Source organism: Musa acuminata, chromosome BXJ1-2 (assembly GCF_036884655.1).
Source record: "Musa acuminata AAA Group cultivar baxijiao chromosome BXJ1-2, Cavendish_Baxijiao_AAA, whole genome shotgun sequence".
Lineage (NCBI taxonomy): Eukaryota > Viridiplantae > Streptophyta > Magnoliopsida > Zingiberales > Musaceae > Musa > Musa acuminata.
In genome coordinates this window covers 21,279,206-21,297,359 of record NC_088328.1, presented here as the reverse complement: position 1 = coordinate 21,297,359, position 18,154 = coordinate 21,279,206, and the positions used below count along the sequence as shown (strand labels likewise).

The 18,154-nt window shown below is 39.0% G+C and overlaps 2 protein-coding genes across 2 annotated transcripts; one reads left to right on the top strand and one right to left on the bottom strand.

Moving 5' to 3' along the window:
- Positions 1-4,354: 4,354 nt before the first annotated feature.
- LOC103972128 (protein transport protein SEC24 A-like) lies at positions 4,355-13,183 on the top strand. The gene is made up of 13 exons (XM_065091439.1): positions 4,355-4,411; positions 6,348-7,337; positions 7,415-7,553; positions 8,536-8,728; positions 8,843-8,972; positions 9,126-9,329; positions 9,428-9,659; positions 9,762-9,914; positions 10,007-10,163; positions 11,021-11,148; positions 11,219-11,541; positions 11,889-12,074; positions 12,588-13,183. Exons 2-13 carry the CDS (start codon positions 6,354-6,356, stop codon positions 12,816-12,818), a joined length of 3,060 nt encoding a protein of 1,019 aa, XP_064947511.1. The 5' UTR covers positions 4,355-4,411; positions 6,348-6,353; the 3' UTR covers positions 12,819-13,183.
- A 128-nt stretch (positions 13,184-13,311) lies between these two features.
- Positions 13,312-17,887, bottom strand: LOC103973894 (growth-regulating factor 5-like). The gene is made up of 4 exons (XM_018822062.2): positions 17,203-17,887; positions 15,995-16,364; positions 13,932-14,404; positions 13,312-13,852 (listed from the first exon to the last, which is right to left on the bottom strand). Exons 1-4 carry the CDS (start codon positions 17,399-17,401, stop codon positions 13,845-13,847), a joined length of 1,050 nt encoding a protein of 349 aa, XP_018677607.2. The 5' UTR covers positions 17,402-17,887; the 3' UTR covers positions 13,312-13,844.
- Between the last annotated feature and the right edge of the window lie 267 nt (positions 17,888-18,154).

Below are 18,154 nucleotides of genomic sequence, written 5' to 3'. Positions count from 1 at the left end.
AAGCAGCCAACAGACCAAAGAATGAATCAAGATGGCAGAGCTTTCCGTGCTACATGTATGTTGTATTTAAAGCATGCGTGTTGTTTAACCCACCAAACAGAGCGAAAACTGGAGCATCACTTGGCACTGATACAAGCACCATTTGAGTCCCCTGGCTATATCTTTTGCAACTTTATCTTCATTGACAACTTTATCTCAGATTAAGCAGTCCATGAATAATCATCAGGTGTCTATTATGACAGTTAAACAGAATTTTCACTCTAGAAACTAATAACTTATACTTGCCAAACTAAGATATTAAGCAGTTAAGCACAGTCCATCTATCACCCCTACCTGCATTTCTAGATGTCATATTTTCATTTCAGGTCATTTCATGGTAGCAAAGCTATCAGTTGATGCCAGAGCAATTGTAGTTGTACCATTGTATCATGTACATTAAAGTCACAAAAAGCATTTGATTGGCAAGGAACCTAGCATACCAGAAAAATATAGGAGTAATGCTGTCAACTCTACTACAGAAGGATGTGGTTGTTACAGTATGTGAGACTAACATTTCAATTTCTCCATTTTGTGTTGGCTTTCCAATTGCTGCCAACACTAGTCACTATGAGTTGAAAGTCTCACAGGCCAAACCATGGTTGTCAAGTGCTAAAGTTATATTTACACCACTTTACTGTTTGCAAGTGTGTGTTAGCACATCCCAAGTGTATGGACCAACGATGCCAGTAAAATTTGATATAAGATTTATCAAATCACATGGAGCATAATAGTTCCAAAGAAGACTTCACTGGAAACAGTACAAAGGACTACAGTTGCTCTTAGTTTGACCTGCAATAATACCCTTAATAGAGTTGAATGATAAGAAAGGATTCATGAAGTGAACCCCAGATAGTTGGGATAACTTCTTGTTGTCGTTACTTTTGTAAGTAAGCCTCAGTGAAAAATGATACTTACTTGCACTGGATACAAAATAATAGATATCCAACAGTAAATATTGCTGTAAGGATAGTCATGCCTAGAACTATTAGTATACCATATCAAGGTTTAGTTAATTAGGGACCAGTTACAGTTCATACACAACAACAAACAGTAAAATTCTCTTATTCATGTTAACTTTATATAGGTAGCAGTCAAGAAATTCATGTACCTCAAAAAGATGCACCAAAAAAGGGACAGAATCATGAGTAATAAAGAGGAGAAAGTGATGATCCTTGCAGTTGCTTCCAGGCAAGGAATCTAAATTACAGAATCCCTAAAACAGAGAGGATTATCCTATGAGTTGTATACAAAATATGCCTTCAACAAAATATAAAGTATTTGAATATGTTACCCTACACATGAAAAAATAGCAGCAGTCTGCAATTATCCCATCAAGTTACAAGTTTTTAAGGGTATGATAACTTTGCATCTTGTAAATTGGCTAAAGGATGACCAAAAACCGACGAACCTCAATAAAGCCAATTACCAAAGGAACCAGTACCACATTATTAACTCCAAGAAACTTGTAGCTTGCTTATTGTTTTTGTATATACTCTGCAGTATAGTCAAATGCATTACCAATAATTACCATGCCTAAGAAACTAATTTACAAGAGGCACAACAATTTATGTTGTATGGATTAATGTGTCCATGAAAAATAAACTTATAGGTTCTGAAGTTACCAAGTAGCAATAAAGGAGATCAACCCTAATGTCCAGTTAGCGTCTGATGGATTTGGATACTTTGTACAACAAATACACCCAGATACAGTTTTTATGATGGCTTGAGCTATCATAAGAGCCACTGCTGCTAATAAACCCAGAGCTAGTGCGGGAGTCCTTGGGTACGTGCATACAACTAGATTTGTTGTTTGCACATCAGAAACCTGCAATATAGAGATGGAAGGAACAAATATTACACTTGATAAAAAGGCAACAGTTCTAATGGCTCAATGAAAATTCCTTAACCAACTTGCAAGCTTATGTTGTCATATAAAGGAAAAATATATGGCATCTCATTGTGGCAATAGAAGAAATAAAGAGATCTAACAAAGATGACGTAGGCGGTGACACCCCCACCTCATTTTTAGTGTGAAAGATGACGTAGAATTATAGATATTGATTTTTGACATCAACAAAGATCCATTTAGACAAAAGCTATTAGACCTTGTCATGAATGAACATTGACTAGCAGTTCTCCTAGTTTATTTAGGCCAGCCCAGTCAATCATGATAAGGCTCATCAGTGTGTAGAGATGCTTGACAACAATTTATTTAACATACATAATTAGAGATAATCCAACAAAGAAAAACATGGAATCATAAAACAAGTAGTGACTAAGGGAAGTTTGGGCAAGAAGTACCCTATGACAAAATTTAAAAAAAAAAAATCCAATCAGCAAATAATGAGACCTGTCTATTCATGAAGCACCTTAAATTAATGCAAGCAAAAAACACAAAAGTGTATTTTTCAAAATTTCCCCTAGATTCTATAAGATAGGTGAAGGTGAAAATTTTAATTGTATTTGAACTATCATTCTTGTCTCTCCATGGACAATATGAATCTAAATTATGTATTCAAACTGAAGTACAGATTCATAATTAATCTATAATTCCACAATGCAAGTGATGTTAGGACACATGACCTTAGACTAATAGAACCTAGAGGTTCTCTTAGTATCTGTGAGATGAAATCAGCCAGTATCTTGTCATGCTACATTATAGTAACATCACATAAGAGTAATCAAATACATTTCTGAGACATGGAACTTTGTTGAAACCTGTTTTATAGCCTCTCTCCTTAAAACAAATTTAATGCAACTCCCTCCTACTACAATGCAGAGTCATACGACTCCTTTCCTATCCTTGTGCTCCAGAATCAGCAACCTTTTGGAGCCATGACATGTACAAAAACATGATCATTGCAGTTGAATCAGGAAGATAAAAGACAATCAGAATCAGAACATAAAATGGCTTGACATTCAAATCCCTTTATCGGAAAACAGCAGTCACACCTGGATAGAACGCTAACCTGCATATAACCTTCCGGAGAGTAGAAACAAAACTTGACAACTGACAGCAATCCATAATGATTACAGTCCACCCTTACGAACGAAAGAAAACACAACCAAGGGACCTATAGATCGGACCTTTGCCATCGAGAACAGTAACGGAACTGGAAAGAGGCCTTCTAATTCTAATCACCAACATCCAGACTATAAATCCTACAAATCCAAATGCGATAAAGGGGTCAAAGGTCATCGTTGTAGCTGGTTCCAAGAGAACAGCTTCCTTATAGCACCAAAGCCGCGTCTTCCAAGAAAGACCAAGAAAATAGAAATCATCGAAGCTCTACCACGCATTTGCAAGTACAATGGGAGGAAACAGTGACAGCACCTACAAATGAGCAGAGTCTTCGCAATGAAAGTTCTCTGCATCAGGGAATGGTAGAATGCCATGATCAACAAATCACGGAGATCAGGGAGAGAAAATGAAAGCGAAAAGGGATCGTCTCGGTATGCCAAAACCGTGATCCTTGTGGCCTCTGCGGCGAAGCCGAGCGCGGCGGAGAGGAGGCCGAGGAAGCCCACAGCTGCGCAGACCATCACATTGTTCTTCTCCATGGCCACACTGGTGGAGGAAGTCTGCAAGTAGGCGGTGACACCCCCAGCTCACTTTTTAGTGTTGACGGCGTCAAAGTTATATGACATATTAATAAAATATTTTTTACAGAAAATATGCAATACTATATTAAAAATATTACTCAATAAATGGAATTTTAAATTGATTATTAAATAAAATATATACTACTCAATAAAATTATGAACCAAAATAAATTTCTTAGAGGAATTATTGGATTACTGGAAGAAATATAAGAATGATATTCCATTTTTTTTTTTATTGTGTGTGTGAATTAGTAAGTATTCATTTTGTTATACCGGAAATCATGATTGATTAATTCATTAGCAATAATATAAAGACTAATATTGTTCTTACATGGCTAATCGCATTAATTAATGTGCCATTATATTCCCTTAACTAAACCAGCTCCGCGGAGTAGCTTAACGCTTGCTGGACCAACGCGGCGGGCCACGTGTCTCGACCGAGGCCAACGTGTCCCTTCCCTTTGGTTGAGATAACTAAACCCCACCGTGGATATGGGGCCCGCAGATTTCACCCAATGACAAAGTGTGAATTCCCTTCGCGGTGACGGGGCTGGCCAGACGAGAAAGACAAGTTGGATCTGGAGCTACTCGTAAGACACGGCGATCACATGGTAAGCGCTTCATCCACCGTCCATTTACTTCTCAACGTCTGGGATCGAATCAGGCTGTGGGACCCGACGCAATTACAATAGGTCTCTTCCCCCGCCTCACTTCGTTTCGACTCGGGCTTCTCCTTCCACTGCTGCGGCTTCCTCTCCGATGTCCACAGGTACGCTTTCGACTCGATTCCTCGGTTCGATCCACTGCGTGGTCCTTAATCTTTCTCGCTTTGGATGCGATGGATGATGTTTACCTTCTTCTTTACTTGAATTACTATTCATGGCCTTCCTAAATTGATCATAACGAATATTTATACACGATCTTTGTTGGCGGATGTTATAGTTAGGATCCCCGTCGGATCGTGATCTCATAGTGTTTTTTTCTTGGGAGATCTTGGCTATATAGATTAGGGTTTAGGTTCTAAATCTGAATTCGTTGTCCATCGAGCTTTGTACGTGGATCTGGTCTTCATGTTAATTGAGAGCATCATGATCTGTTTCAGTCTTGTGATCATCGATTGGTTTGGCGGTGCAGATAATTTGAGCAGGATCTGATTCGTCACTTGCTTCGAAGAACACTATTTGATTCTTTTCTTTCTTTATGGTTCAGTTTTTCATCCTCTTGAGTTCTATATCTCTTGAGTTTTAGATTCTTGAACTAAATTGGCTGTTGGTTGCCTTTTCCTTTATCTGCACGGAAACCTTCCATGATTATTTTTTGTCGTTAAATGCGTAGGCTGAGTGATCAGAGCACTCTCACTATCTTACTAATTTTGTTGCTCTCTCTCTCTCTCTCTCTCTCATTGTATATAATTTTACTTTATCTGATGAATGGGATGATGGGAATATTTTTGTTGTTTTAGTTTATCAAAGAATAGACCTTGTTGTCACTTGTTTTGTGACAACTTACCAGGTATATTTTGGATAATCCTTTTTGGTAAACATTGTTGATTGATGATATTATTCTGATTGATAAAAATAAATTGGGATTAATTTAAATCTTGGATATCTCAGTGATAAACTTTAGAAGCTATGGATTTTACACTAAGTTTGATGCATGGTATATAATTTTGAATGTCATTCGGTACGAGCGGTTTCTCATGAAGTGTTCAGATGTCAACAAGAATAATTATATCAAGGACTTGCCTCCTACTATAATCAATCAAAATATACCACTTGTCTTAGTTACAAATAAGAAAAATAGGGAGAAAAAATAACATTGGTAAAAATATCTAAGAATACTGAAACATGTATAGTTCTCAGGTTGATGGTGTCAGAAACGGCCATCAATTTCCTACTTATATTACTTTTTTTTTTGGTGATGCAAGAGAAAAATCAAAAGGTTATCCATATACTAACTGAACTTACAACTTCTTCAGAGTTTTTTATTCTAAAGGACATCACAGCGACCACACTATATCACAACATCCCCTTTTACTTTAACCATCTTGCTTAAACTTTATAAATAAACCTTACATCAATCTTCCCCTCTTGCTTAGCTGAGTATTAGATCGATCTAAAACTTCTCGTCCATCTATTTCAAATATACATCAAACCAAGGTATGTAATACCGTATCGTATCGGTGTTTCGAGGTTAACTCGATACCGAGCGGTACACCGGGGCGTACCGAACAATACACCAGGACGTACCGAACGGTACACCAAGGTTTATCGAGCGATTTCCTCTTACTGTAGCACTGTAGTACTGCTACACCATAGCACTATAGTATTGCTACAGTGTATTACTATAGTATTGTAGCATGATCCATTAGCCGGCAGTCCGCGTACTGATATGTCATCGAAATCATAACTCAGAGAGGAGATCAGATCTATCTCCTGAGATTCTATAATCATGCAGATTTATCCCTAGAAAGCATTCTGTGAACTGCTGTTTCAATAAATGGTTTCTTGAGATTTTTAGTAATACTGCAGCGATTGAAAATTTTAGATGTGATTGACATAGTGTAATCATCCTAGACAATATGGCTAAATTATGTCAAATTTTCTTCTTGATTATTTTTTGTTGGTCATACTACAGGTTTTGCAATTTTTCTGATTTTATTATTATTTAGTGGACCAGACCCACAATAAATTAAAAATTTTCAGGTAAAGATGCAACCCTTGGGAAGAGAACAATCAAATTATCCAGGAAAGCCAACCCCACCCTTTCTAGCTGCTCCACAATCTTCAGGTCCTGGGGTTGGCTTGGGGGCAATAGGCGCTCCACAAACTACATCTCCATTTGTATCTTCGGGGCCTTCCATTGGCACACAACCTTCTAGCTACAGAGATCCACAACCATCTATCAGGTCTAATATTCCATCTTACCTGGCACAGGATGCCAGCATTTATCAGCAATCACAAGCCCCAAGATTTCTGCCAGATGCTCAAACTTTTCCTCCCATTAGTCAGCCAGTTATGCTTCCTACTGGATCTTTTCGCCCCCAGTCACAAATTCCGGTGGTATCAATGGGTCCTCCACCACAAGGTGCAACCCAGTTGACATCAAGGAGTAATATGCCTCAACCATTAGAGTCATCATTCTCTACATCAATGGCTCCGCCTCAACCATCTTTGCATGGATATTCAAGTGTGCCCCCAAGATCTAACATGCCTCCATTTCATCCAGATACACAGTTTCATGCTTCTAGATCAGTTTCACAGCCATCAATGCAGGCTTTTTCATCTTCCCATGTTGCTCCTGTACATGGTTCTCCTTATCATTCTCACCAGAGTCATGTATCTGCACCGCCTCCAATTCGAGGTCCTCTGGGTTTTGGTTCAAGGGAACAACTGCAGCATCCCATGGCAGGGCCACCTATGGGAGGTCTTCAAGGTCTGGTTGAAGAATTTGAATCATTAACTGTTGGATCAGTACCGGGGGCTCTCGATCCTGGGATTGACACCAAGTTACTGCCAAGACCTCTAAATGGTGATGAAGAGTCAGCTAAGATTCTGGAGATGTATCCACTGAATTGCCATCCTAGGATCTTGCGGCTAACAACTCATGCAATACCAAATTCTCAGTCATTGCTTTGTAGGTGGCATTTGCCTCTTGGAGCAGTAGTTCATCCTCTAGCAGAAGCTCCCGATAAGGTAAAGTGTTTTTTTTGGTAGTTTAATAGGCACCTGTTGATATCCATGTGAACCTCTTGTCAACTATAATTCTTCAGGAAGAGGTGCCAATTGTCAAATTTAGGCCAGCAGGCATCATTCGGTGCCGAAGATGCAGAACATATGTAAATCCATATGTGACATTCACAGATGCTGGAAGGAAGTGGAGGTGCAACCTTTGTTCTTTGCTTAATGATGGTGTGTAAATCTTGGAGCTTTCATTTCCCGAGTTCAAAGCGTTCAGTCTTGCATTTATGCACACCTTTGTTATTTTGCAGTGGTATTAATTTGCCAGTCTATACTTCTGCTTGTTGTAGGACTGATGTTTCATGAGATGATTATTGCCACATTTGGAGCTTACATTCATTTCATCTAATTTCCCTTGAAAACTGTTGCAGTTTATGCAATTGCCTCATATAGAACAGGCTATCTGGTTAAATATGATTGAGCAACTTAAGGGTTCGAGTTTTCTAATTTCATTGTCAGACATCACAATGAGCAATAGAACTTTTTGTGGCTTCTAACAAAATTTTCATAGGTATCCTCTGCCTCACATTAATTATGATTCATCTCTTCTAACTGGTGCATCTATAGGATTCTTCTATACATGTCTGTAACATCTGCTACCCTCATTTTGTTCTTAATTTTAGTTATTATCTATTCACATATTGTTTCTAGTAACTCCATGCATCTATGTTAACATCCTCAAAAAGATGGAGGTTGCTAGAGCTGGCCAACACTGTAAAATTTTTACAAAACCCTAATGCTGAATTATTTGTGGCCCTTGTACTATGTAAGTTCAGATGCAAGGATGATGATGTTGCAACAACTTTGTGTATGTTAGGTGATAGCTTTCAGCATGTATTACTTGCATGAACTTCAAATATTTGAAAATTATTAGTTCTGTTGTTTGGTATTTTATCCAGTTTTCACCTGGAAAATTCTTTTTATCAATGTAGATATCTCTCTTTATAAATGTCCAATATATTATCTAAGAGAATATGAATTGCTTCTGTTGGAATTACACCAGAAAGTATGGCATTTGTATATGCTAGGTTTATGCTGGTGGGATTTGATTTAAGTGGCTTTCTTATAATTTTGGTTAACAAAGCATGCCATCTTTCTGATATTCCCAAGTCTTTTGGAACATGCCCTTATTTATATATATATTCTCGTTCAGTGCCTGGAGAGTATTACTGTACTCTGGATGCCAGTGGCAGAAGATGTGATTTGGACCAAAGACCTGAGCTATGCAAGGGCAGTGTAGAATTTGTTGCTTCAATGGAATATATGGTTCGGCCACCAATGCCACCTCTCTATTTTTTCCTTATTGATGTATCAGTTCCTGCAGTTCATTCTGGATTTTGCTTGAGGTAATTTCCAAATTTGTTGAGACTTTCCTCATTATTCAAAATTCTTTTCAGATTTAGCTATATGAGCAAGCTATAACCGTTTATTTCTTGGTACATATGGACCTTTGAGTTTAGCTTGACCTCAAATTTTTTGCAGATTGTGGCAAAGACCATCAAATCCTGTCTTGACAGTCTACCTGGCTTTCCTCGGACACAAATTGGCTTTATCACTTTTGACAGCACATTGCATTTTCATAATCTGAAGGCAAGTGGTGTAGCTGTTTAAAAGTCATGGCTCCATGTAGTTGTTGCACGAAAATTTGCCTGTTGTTTCTGGGTGCTTTTGCTTTCCCCCCTAACATAATTCTTTAGGACAATCAACCTTGTTATTGATTAACATTTTTATTGCTTTTGCCAGTCTTCTTTGGCACAGCCTCAAATGTTGGTGGTAGCTGACCTGGATGATGTATTTTTGCCTCTTCCTGATGATATTCTTGTTAACTTATGTGATTCTAGGCATGTAGTGGATGCATTTCTAGATAGCTTGCCGATCATGTTCGAGGGCACTGCCAATGTAGAATCTGCCCTCGGGTCTGCGCTTAGAGCAGCATTCATGGTTATGGTACAATGTTGTTTACTTGGTATATTTTTATTTTTGTCAGTGCAGGGCTGAGTGTAATCCTTGATTTACAAGTTTATGTTGTATCCTTTCTGTGACAGAGTCAACTCGGAGGGAAGTTGCTCATCTTTCAGAGTGCATTACCGTCTCTTGGTGTTGGCCGCCTAAGACTTCGTGGAGATGATCTTCATCTTTATGGAACAGATAAAGAGCATACCTTAAGATTACCTGAAGATCCATTTTATAAGCAGATGGCTGCTGAGTTTACAACGACGCAGATTGCCGTGGACATATATGCTTTCAGTGAAAAGTATTCTGACATTGCTTCTTTAGGTGACAGTGCTCAAATTCTTCATCCAGTGGTTATATATATAAAGTTTTGGCATTTTAATTTTTCTTTACCTCTCTATATACTTGCTTGAGGTAAATTTACAGGAACTCTGGCCAAGTATACTGGTGGTCAGGTGTATCATTATCCATCTTTTAATGCTGTTGTTATTCACCATGATAAACTTGGCTATGAGTTGGCTAGGAACCTTACAAGGGAGACTGCCTGGGAAGCTGTGATGCGCATAAGATGTGGGAAAGGTCAATGATAGGATGTTTTTTTCCTTCTATAGTATTTCTTTAATTTCTGCTGTACACTGGTACTTAATATTTTTGGTTCCGTTTTATTACAGGGGTCCGCTTTACAACCTATCATGGGCACTGTATGCTAGGATCAACAGATTTATTAGCCCTTCCTGCAGTGGACTGTGACAAAGCTTTTGCTATGCAGTTATCTTTGGAAGAATCCCTCATGACATCTCAGACTGTATATTTTCAAGTTGCCCTGTTGTATCCTTTTCTTTCTTGGTGCATCTAGAGTAGTTTGCTAAGTATGCTCACCCTTATGCTTTACTTTTTTGTCTAACCTATCTAAAATGTAAATTATCTATGGTTAAGAGGTGAAGTGCTGGGATGAATACTGTGATCATAAATAAGCAACTTTTAGGCTTGGACAAAAGGACACTTGAAAAAACATACAAATACATTTTCTTTTAATGCCCCTACATAATCCTTGAACATAGAGCAAAAAAATAGATGAGTGGACCATATTGTGTGCATTAAACAATTTTATCTCCAAGAAAAGCATCATTGCCACCATTCTAGTTGACATAAAGATAGTCTTTGTTGTGTTTGTGACAGTTTGCCTCTTTGTTAGTTTCTATTTCCTTTCTTCTGAAGTTTTAGTTCTAAAAGCAGTAAAACTTCTTAATTCACTCGTCAAGTGTGAAATGCCCTATGTATAAATTTGACTTGTTTGAACGATTCCTGTTAGATTTGCTAGTTGCTGATGCTATTTTGTCTTGTGGCACTCCTTCGACTGCATAGTTTGCTTTCATAATCACTCTTGTTTACCTTCGTCATCACTCATTCTTCCACTTGTGTTCAGTTTCCCATATCTACAGTAGGTTGGTTTGAGGGAATGGAGCTTCTATGTTGTAGCATTTTTTTTCCTCATGCTAGAATAGTTTTCATAATGAACTTGTAAATCAGATAATTGAAGACCTGCTTTCTGGTTTAGCGAGAAGCTCAACTATTTTGTGTTGTTCAAATTTGCGAAATCAACTATTAAACTTTCTTTGTCATTAAGACATCAGAACCATGCTTTATGGTGCAAGAGATGCTCCGTGGATCCTTAGCTATGAAAGATATACTTCCTCTTCAGGTGAAAGGCGCATTAGAGTCCATACAGCAGCTGCACCGGTGGTGGCTGATCTTAGTGAAATGTACCGTCGAGCAGATACCGGAGCCATTATCTCTTTGTTGGGTAGGCTTGGTGAGTAAAAACATCCAATATTTTGGAAATGAACTTTTATTCTAGTTTCTTATGGCAAAAAATCCCGCAGCAATTGAAAATTCGGTGTCTCAGAAACTTGAAGATGCTAGACAGTCGATGCAGTTGAAGCTTGTGAAAAGCCTTAAAGAATATCGAAATCTTTATGTTGTCCAGCATCGGTTGGGTGGAAGACTGATTTATCCAGAATCTTTGAAATTCTTGCCGCTGTATGTATTGTCTCTTTGTAGGTCCACAGCCCTCCGTGGAGGGTATGCTGATGTTCCTCTGGATGAACGATGTGCTGCTGGTTACAATATAATGATACTACCTATAGGCAGGATGCTTAAACTTCTTTATCCTAGCTTACTTAGGATAGACGAAAACCTCCTGAAGGTATTTCTATCTCCTTATCGTTTCTCTTTTTTTTTCTTTTTTTTTTCCCACTTGAATAGATCTTGGCTTGAACTTCTTGTTGCATATTTGATTGCAATAGATTTTATTATTTTAATTAGAAAATAGATGTTTAATAATATCTTATTCAAATAGAGAATTTTTTTGAAATATAAAAATATATGTTATCATTATGCTTATGATTTCAGACAAACTTATCTTGTTGTTTTCTGTAAAACTTGATTTGTTCAGAAGAGTGCTATGGCATTCCAAGTTTCCAAAGCACAATCCATTTTGTAATGTGGAAATTATTGCTTTTCTTGTTAACTTTATTTTTTTCTCCCTTGCAGAATCAACAGGAGATTCAAGAACCATCAAAGCAGTTACCACTGACTGCCCAAAGTTTAGATCCCAAAGGCATATACATTTTGGATGATGGATTTAATTTCATTATTTGGTTAGGTCAGATGCTTTCATCTGATTTAGTCAATAATATACTTGGAGTTGAGTTTGGCTGCTTCCCTGATCTATCTAGGGTAAGTTTCTTGCCATAGGCTTTGATTGTGTTGTTTAGTTGAAGTAGACAAATTTATTTTGGTATGAATTAATCATATTATATTGAAACTAGCTTAGAAAAAATGTCATCATACATTACTGACAAATATAATGAGGAAAAACTGTTTAAAATTGTTGAGCTTTATATTTACTACGAACTACAGCATAAATTGTTGATCAAAAAGATCCTCTGGTGTTTATGCCTCTCTTTTGCTTTGAAGTGTTACTTCTGGACAGCATTATTTCAGTCTAACTTGTCGCTAAATGGTTGTAGCCTAAAACCTTTAGCAGTCAACTCTTGCAAAACTAGATGGAAACATGCTCTGTTTGACATATCCTTGTGCCCTTACTCCCAAAAATATTTTGCCAAGACTATTAAGAGGTCCCATGTTGATTCATCGACCGAAAATAGGCAGTATTGAGAACTGCGCCCTTCCATCAGGGGCTGTAAGTTGGTGAGATTCTGTAGTGTGACATGTCTCCTTCTCTTGCAGGTTGTAGTTTCTGAACACGACAATGACATGTCAAAAAAATTATTGAGGATATTGAGAACATTGAGAGAAAAGGATCCTTCGTCCTATCAGTCATGCCATCTGGTAAAGCAGGGTGAACAGCCAAGAGAAGGCTTCATGTTTCTTGCCAATCTTCTCGAGGACCAGACTGCCGGATCCAGCGGCTATGTTGATTGGATTCTTCAGATATTTAGGCAATCACAAATCTCATGAAGAGGAGGGAGGGGGATGTTTAATAACAGTACTCACTCCGTTCCATGCTGTGTTCTCTGAGTCTGAAGGTATTTGATCATCCAAGGCACAATGAAGTTTGAATCAAAACTTTTGAAGATCAAATCTCACATTCAGCCTGACTTCCTTTGGTAATCTGTTTTCTTCTTTATTTTACTTCTTTTTCATCTGCTTTCCTTTTTTTTCTCTTTACCTCATCTTGAATAGAAGTTTCTTCTGTGTCACAATATATGGTTTTTTTTTTGTGGTAAATTATCCACCTCATGGATTTAGAAACAGAATACTTGATATGTATTTATTCTTGTGACCTTAAAATGATATATTCTCCATCAAGGTACCATACAAAGTACACGCTGAGATTGCATCATGTGTAATGGGAAACAGATCTCTTTTTTAGTTCTTTTACACAGTGATGACATCCTTTCTCTTGTCCACAAGAAGTCACCATGATTTCTGCAGCATGTGTAGCATTACACTTTTTTTTGTATGTTTCTTTTTACATACAACAGAATATGAAGTTTCATTTACTAAACTACATTTATTTTTATCATTTTTGTAGCATGGGCATAACAAAATAGGCTGTAATGTAATGTTTCTTTGGGGTCTCATACCTTGTGAGCCTACCCATGAGAACAAACAACACTTTCATCATTTGATGGCTCTCATCTATGCCTTTGCTATTGAGCTTGTCCCTCCCAAGATTGCTCTCTCCTTTGGCCATCAAGTGAGCAAATGTTTCCAGGCTTTAAACCTTTAAATGTACTTCTTGTAGGTTTATACCAGATGACTAAGATAAAAAAGACTACCAATGGCACACATCAGTAACATAACACTTGTTGCATGCAGCTACCACATACAGTTTCAGTGCATGAAATAACAAGAAAGCAGACATGAAAATTTCCACTCCACCAAATCAGAGAGATGACATCAAAATGCAGGCAAAGTTCCTGCTGTGCCTCGTCCGATGGAGGTTTAAAGATGGCATCCAAAGGTCGAAGTACTTCTCCCTCAATCATCTGCCAAGATAAGGATCATAGATAGATACCATGTAAGAACAAGAATTACAAGTATACAACGAATCTGAAAAGGACTTACCATTAGGGGACTTAGAAGAGGTGGTCGAAAAGTCCGAGGAGGACATCGGGAATGAAATCGAGAGCTGGGTTGTGGAATATGATGTTCGGTTGGATCTATCTTCTTCCATATCGGACCAAGAGTCTCTTGTCTTGGGCCATTCGTCGAAGAAAGGTCGGAGGAATTGGCTTTCTTGCTTCACAGACTCTGGTGAATTGAACTCACCCCCAATGAATGAGTGTTGTTGCTGCTCCGGCTGTCGTGACATTGAACTGATTGTTACGTGCCCGAGATCTTGAACCGACTGAAGCTGAGTGTACGCACTCTGCAGAGGAGAAGGATCTCTAGCTTTTGAAGATGGAAACAATGACACTCGGGATGGCATCAAGTGCCATGAGCTGTCAACTGGGTCCATTCCAAGACCCCTTGCACTACCAGAGGCTTCCGAGAAGAAACTCTGCTCATCAACTCCGGGTTTAACACCAGAGAAGTACCTACAGGTTCCAGTTGAATGAATTACTACTGATAATAACAACAGGCAACTGATTAGGGCATATAAAGCATCAACTTTATCCTAGTGAACCCGCTTAAAATTACTTTGAAACTCACTACTAAACACACCACTAGTTTGCTGCTTTCTTACAATTTTTTCTCATGGTGTTGCTTCCCCTACATGTACCCACAACTATTCTCACTTCGGGCAATTAAGTTCTACAGCAAAAGAACTAGGGTACAGAAACCATAAAAGCAAACGGATTCAAGCATGTTTATGCAAGAACTTGAAACCAACACGAGATGCTTAAAAGTATGGTCTATATGTTGCTTCACTCGATGACTTAAAGTCACAGTAAATCACCCTCATTGGCTGAATAAAATGATGATGTCCTGAATGCACATGGTGTGTATTCCTGTAAAGTATGGCATTCAGATATCTACAAGCCAATTGAGTATCCAAATTGGCAAACCCATTTTCACTAGGCACTATAAGAACACCCGATAACTATGACATCTGATGAGTTTGAGAGTAAATGAATATTAATGATTTCCGGAGAAGATCATTATTTTCTTTTTTGAACTATGAAAATTAAAAATATGATGACATTTTCTTCCTGATGTGGAAGTTGCTTTATTGAAGATATACTTTTTTCCTCTAATAATCTCAAACTCCAAATTCAGAGATCCGTAGGGTGCATAATGTCTGTTAAAATCATAGTATACACCTAATAGAAATTAGCAGTAACAGAAGCTTGTTACTTCCAAGGCATGTTCCTAAAAATCCTCTATGATAACACAGCAAAAATTAGACAATCATGCATAGAACAGGCTGAGATAAGAACCATGTCGATGAAACAATTAATATTTTTGCTACTTATAACCTGGAAGCAAACAGGAACTATTTTCAAAGTACAGAAAAGCCATTAGTCAGGACTGGAAGCACAAATGTCGTGTTCTACCAATGATGTTTAGTAGATGTCATCTCTATCCCCATAGTGCGAAAATGTCTGACAAAATCGTAATCGTGCATAACCTGAATGACTGCTTAACATCCGGCTTCCTCTGATGCAATGATTACTAGCCTTTGGCATTGCCTCATACTTCCACAGGAAAAAATAGACCATGAAAGAATAGCACATTACCTGTTCACATATGTTAAATGACGGCATAGAATCAACCAATCTCACATTCTGTACACAAAGGCACCTCTGAAACAAAGCACAAATATGCTCAAACTATACCTAGAAAAGCTGTAAACACAATCTAACTGGCTGTGAAACTAATTTTGTGATTCCTCCAGCTCTGACAACTAAAACCTTCCTAGTTTCATGTAGTCAGCAACTTAAGTCTCAGATTGTCCCAAGTGGACAAAAAAGATAATAGAACACAATCAACAAGTCGCTACAGCACAAGTGGAATACCAGACTGCTGTGCACAATGTAGCTATGTTTACCAACAGATAAGCACAGATGATGTCAAGTGACCATTCTAATAAGATTTGCACCATATATGCAAACAGAAACAACCAGAGAGAAATCCTAATACTGTTATGTGTACTGCCTCTTCAAGAGGGGGAAAGAAAAAGATACCTGTTACCATAAGGGCCAGGGTCCATGGGCAGATGCAATGAGCTGGAGGCACCAAGGCACAAACTTTGTCTACCGCTGTGACCGGCAACGGAGTACTGGGGAATGCTCTGCAAGCCTCCTCCACTGCTGACACTCCCACTGCTCCCGGTGGGAGTTAGTGATGTGGTAGTAGATGAGGCCGACTGCAATTGGGAAATGGATTGTGATTCCACAGGCTTTCTTGAACGGTTGCGGCCACGATGCATGTGGCGCTCGCAATACTTGGAGTCGGGATGTGCATCCTTGGAGCACCGCCACTTCTTCCCATCAGTTCGACGGCACCGCCCTGGCTCTGGATCCAGCTTCTTTCCATAGTAGGAGCAGTAGGCTACTGAACTCGACAAACACCCAACCATATCAACTTTCATGAAAGATGGGTGGCTGTATGTAATCAGAAAACCAAGATCCTCACCACAGACTAGGAGGAAAATTCAAGGAAAGGCACCATTTTCCCCATTCATGTAGCTAATTGGATTAATAGAAACTACATCTCTATAGTCTATACCATGCATTTTCCAAACAAAAACAAGTGCTGAAAAATCAATGAAGATTTCATAAGTCTTAAAGCATAATTTTCACTGTATAAACCATTTATTTCACAGGCATACAAGAAGAGCAAAAATCTGGTTAACATAGCAGCAGAACCAAAATGATCTGATCCAGGGAAAAAGATGAAACCGAAAAACGAGAAATCAAGCTGATCAGCACTTGCAGATGTACTTCATTTCTTGAAAAAAGCACTGAATATTATAAAAAAACAGAGCACAGTGGCATGATATTAAAGGAGAAACCTATGATCAGGACAATTAGTACAGGTAGACTATTTAATTCTTGAAGCCCTTGGCATTCACAAAAGAAAAAGAAAAGAACCGATAAAATGTTCCCTTGTGCAAGAAAAATTAGAGGAAGAACCACTAAGACCGCTCGATCCCGAGAAGCCACCAACTCTAAGCTTCAAATGATTCAAATCCATCAGGAAAAGGAGAAAACAGATGTGTAAAGTTCGAATCTTTCGATCTTTTGATGGTTTCGATCACTAGAAACCATCAAAAAAACAAGAAAAAGCGCGATCTTGATACTTACTCCATCGCGAAACCTCAACCAAAACCATCAGCGGTAACCCAAAAGAAGGAAAAGAAAGACCAAAGCACACGGTAAGATTCGCTTACGCGCAGGGTGATGATAGTATCGGCCAGGCAAGGCCTCAAAGCTGCGCCGGATGGGAATCAGGAGCTCCGGCGGCACGGGCACCCCCGCCGTCAGGTACTTATAGATCAGCGCCTGGTGCTCCAGCTCCTGCCACTGCGCCGCCGTGAACGGCGGCCTGCCCCCCATCCCCCCCGCCGCCTCCCCCACCGTGCTGTTCATCTGCCGGGGAACACCAAAAGCCCGAAGAAACACGAGACCCAGAAGAACAAGAAGCGAAAAAAGAAGGCACCTTTGACCTCACTCATGGCGGAAACCGAGACACGCGGTCGGCACTCCCGTCGGCAAGCGCGAAGAACACAGCTTTGCCATACCCGAGAGTAAGTAAAGAGGCGGTTGAGGTGAGCGTGAGAAACACACACAGACACAGACCGGTAATCAGCTGCAGAGAGAGGCAAGTTCTTATAGACCGCAGAGGAGGTGGCTGTTCTCTTTAACACAACTATACACGCATATTAATGGTGAGGGTGTGAGGATGGGATGAAGAAATGGAGAGAAACAAGGTGGAGGCGGTGGTGGTGGTGGTGGTTGTGTGTATGGAAGGGGGTGGTGAGATGGAGCATTGCGATGGGAGGGAGAAGGGGGTGGGCTCTGTCTCTATCTGCAACTTTGGGTTTCTCAGTGTGTATTGGGAAGAGAGACAGTATCTGTTTCTGAGCAGGAAAGAAGAACTATTTAAAGCAGACAAAGTTTTACATGTTGCTTTGTGATATTTTAATGCCTCTGCATCTCATGCACTCATGCAGTAAATGTAGTTGTTGGGACACTCTTCTCCTTCAATTCATTCACACTCTACCTTGTAAGTGTAGATTAAACGATTCACTTACAGTTGATTCTTTGAACATGTCAGGCAGTCACCTTCTCCTTTATGCCTTTGTGGCTTCCAAATGGGGTTTGTCCTTATATTTCTTTTCA

Coding starts and splice junctions, on each gene's coding strand:
- LOC103972128 (XM_065091439.1), top strand. CDS start 6,354: ATGCAACCCTTGGGAAGAGAACAATCAAATTATCCAGGAAAGCCAACC. Junction 8,729..8,842: donor CATTCTGGATTTTGCTTGAG/GTAATTTCCAAA, acceptor CTTTGAGTTTAG/CTTGACCTCAAATTTTTTGC. Junction 9,330..9,427: donor GAGCAGCATTCATGGTTATG/GTACAATGTTGT, acceptor TTTCTGTGACAG/AGTCAACTCGGAGGGAAGTT.
- LOC103973894 (XM_018822062.2), bottom strand. CDS start 17,401: ATGAACAGCACGGTGGGGGAGGCGGCGGGGGGGATGGGGGGCAGGCCG. Junction 16,365..17,202: donor ATACTATCATCACCCTGCGC/GTAAGCGAATCT, acceptor TGTCGAGTTCAG/TAGCCTACTGCTCCTACTAT. Junction 14,405..15,994: donor CCTGGCCCTTATGGTAACAG/GTATCTTTTTCT, acceptor TGGAACCTGTAG/GTACTTCTCTGGTGTTAAAC.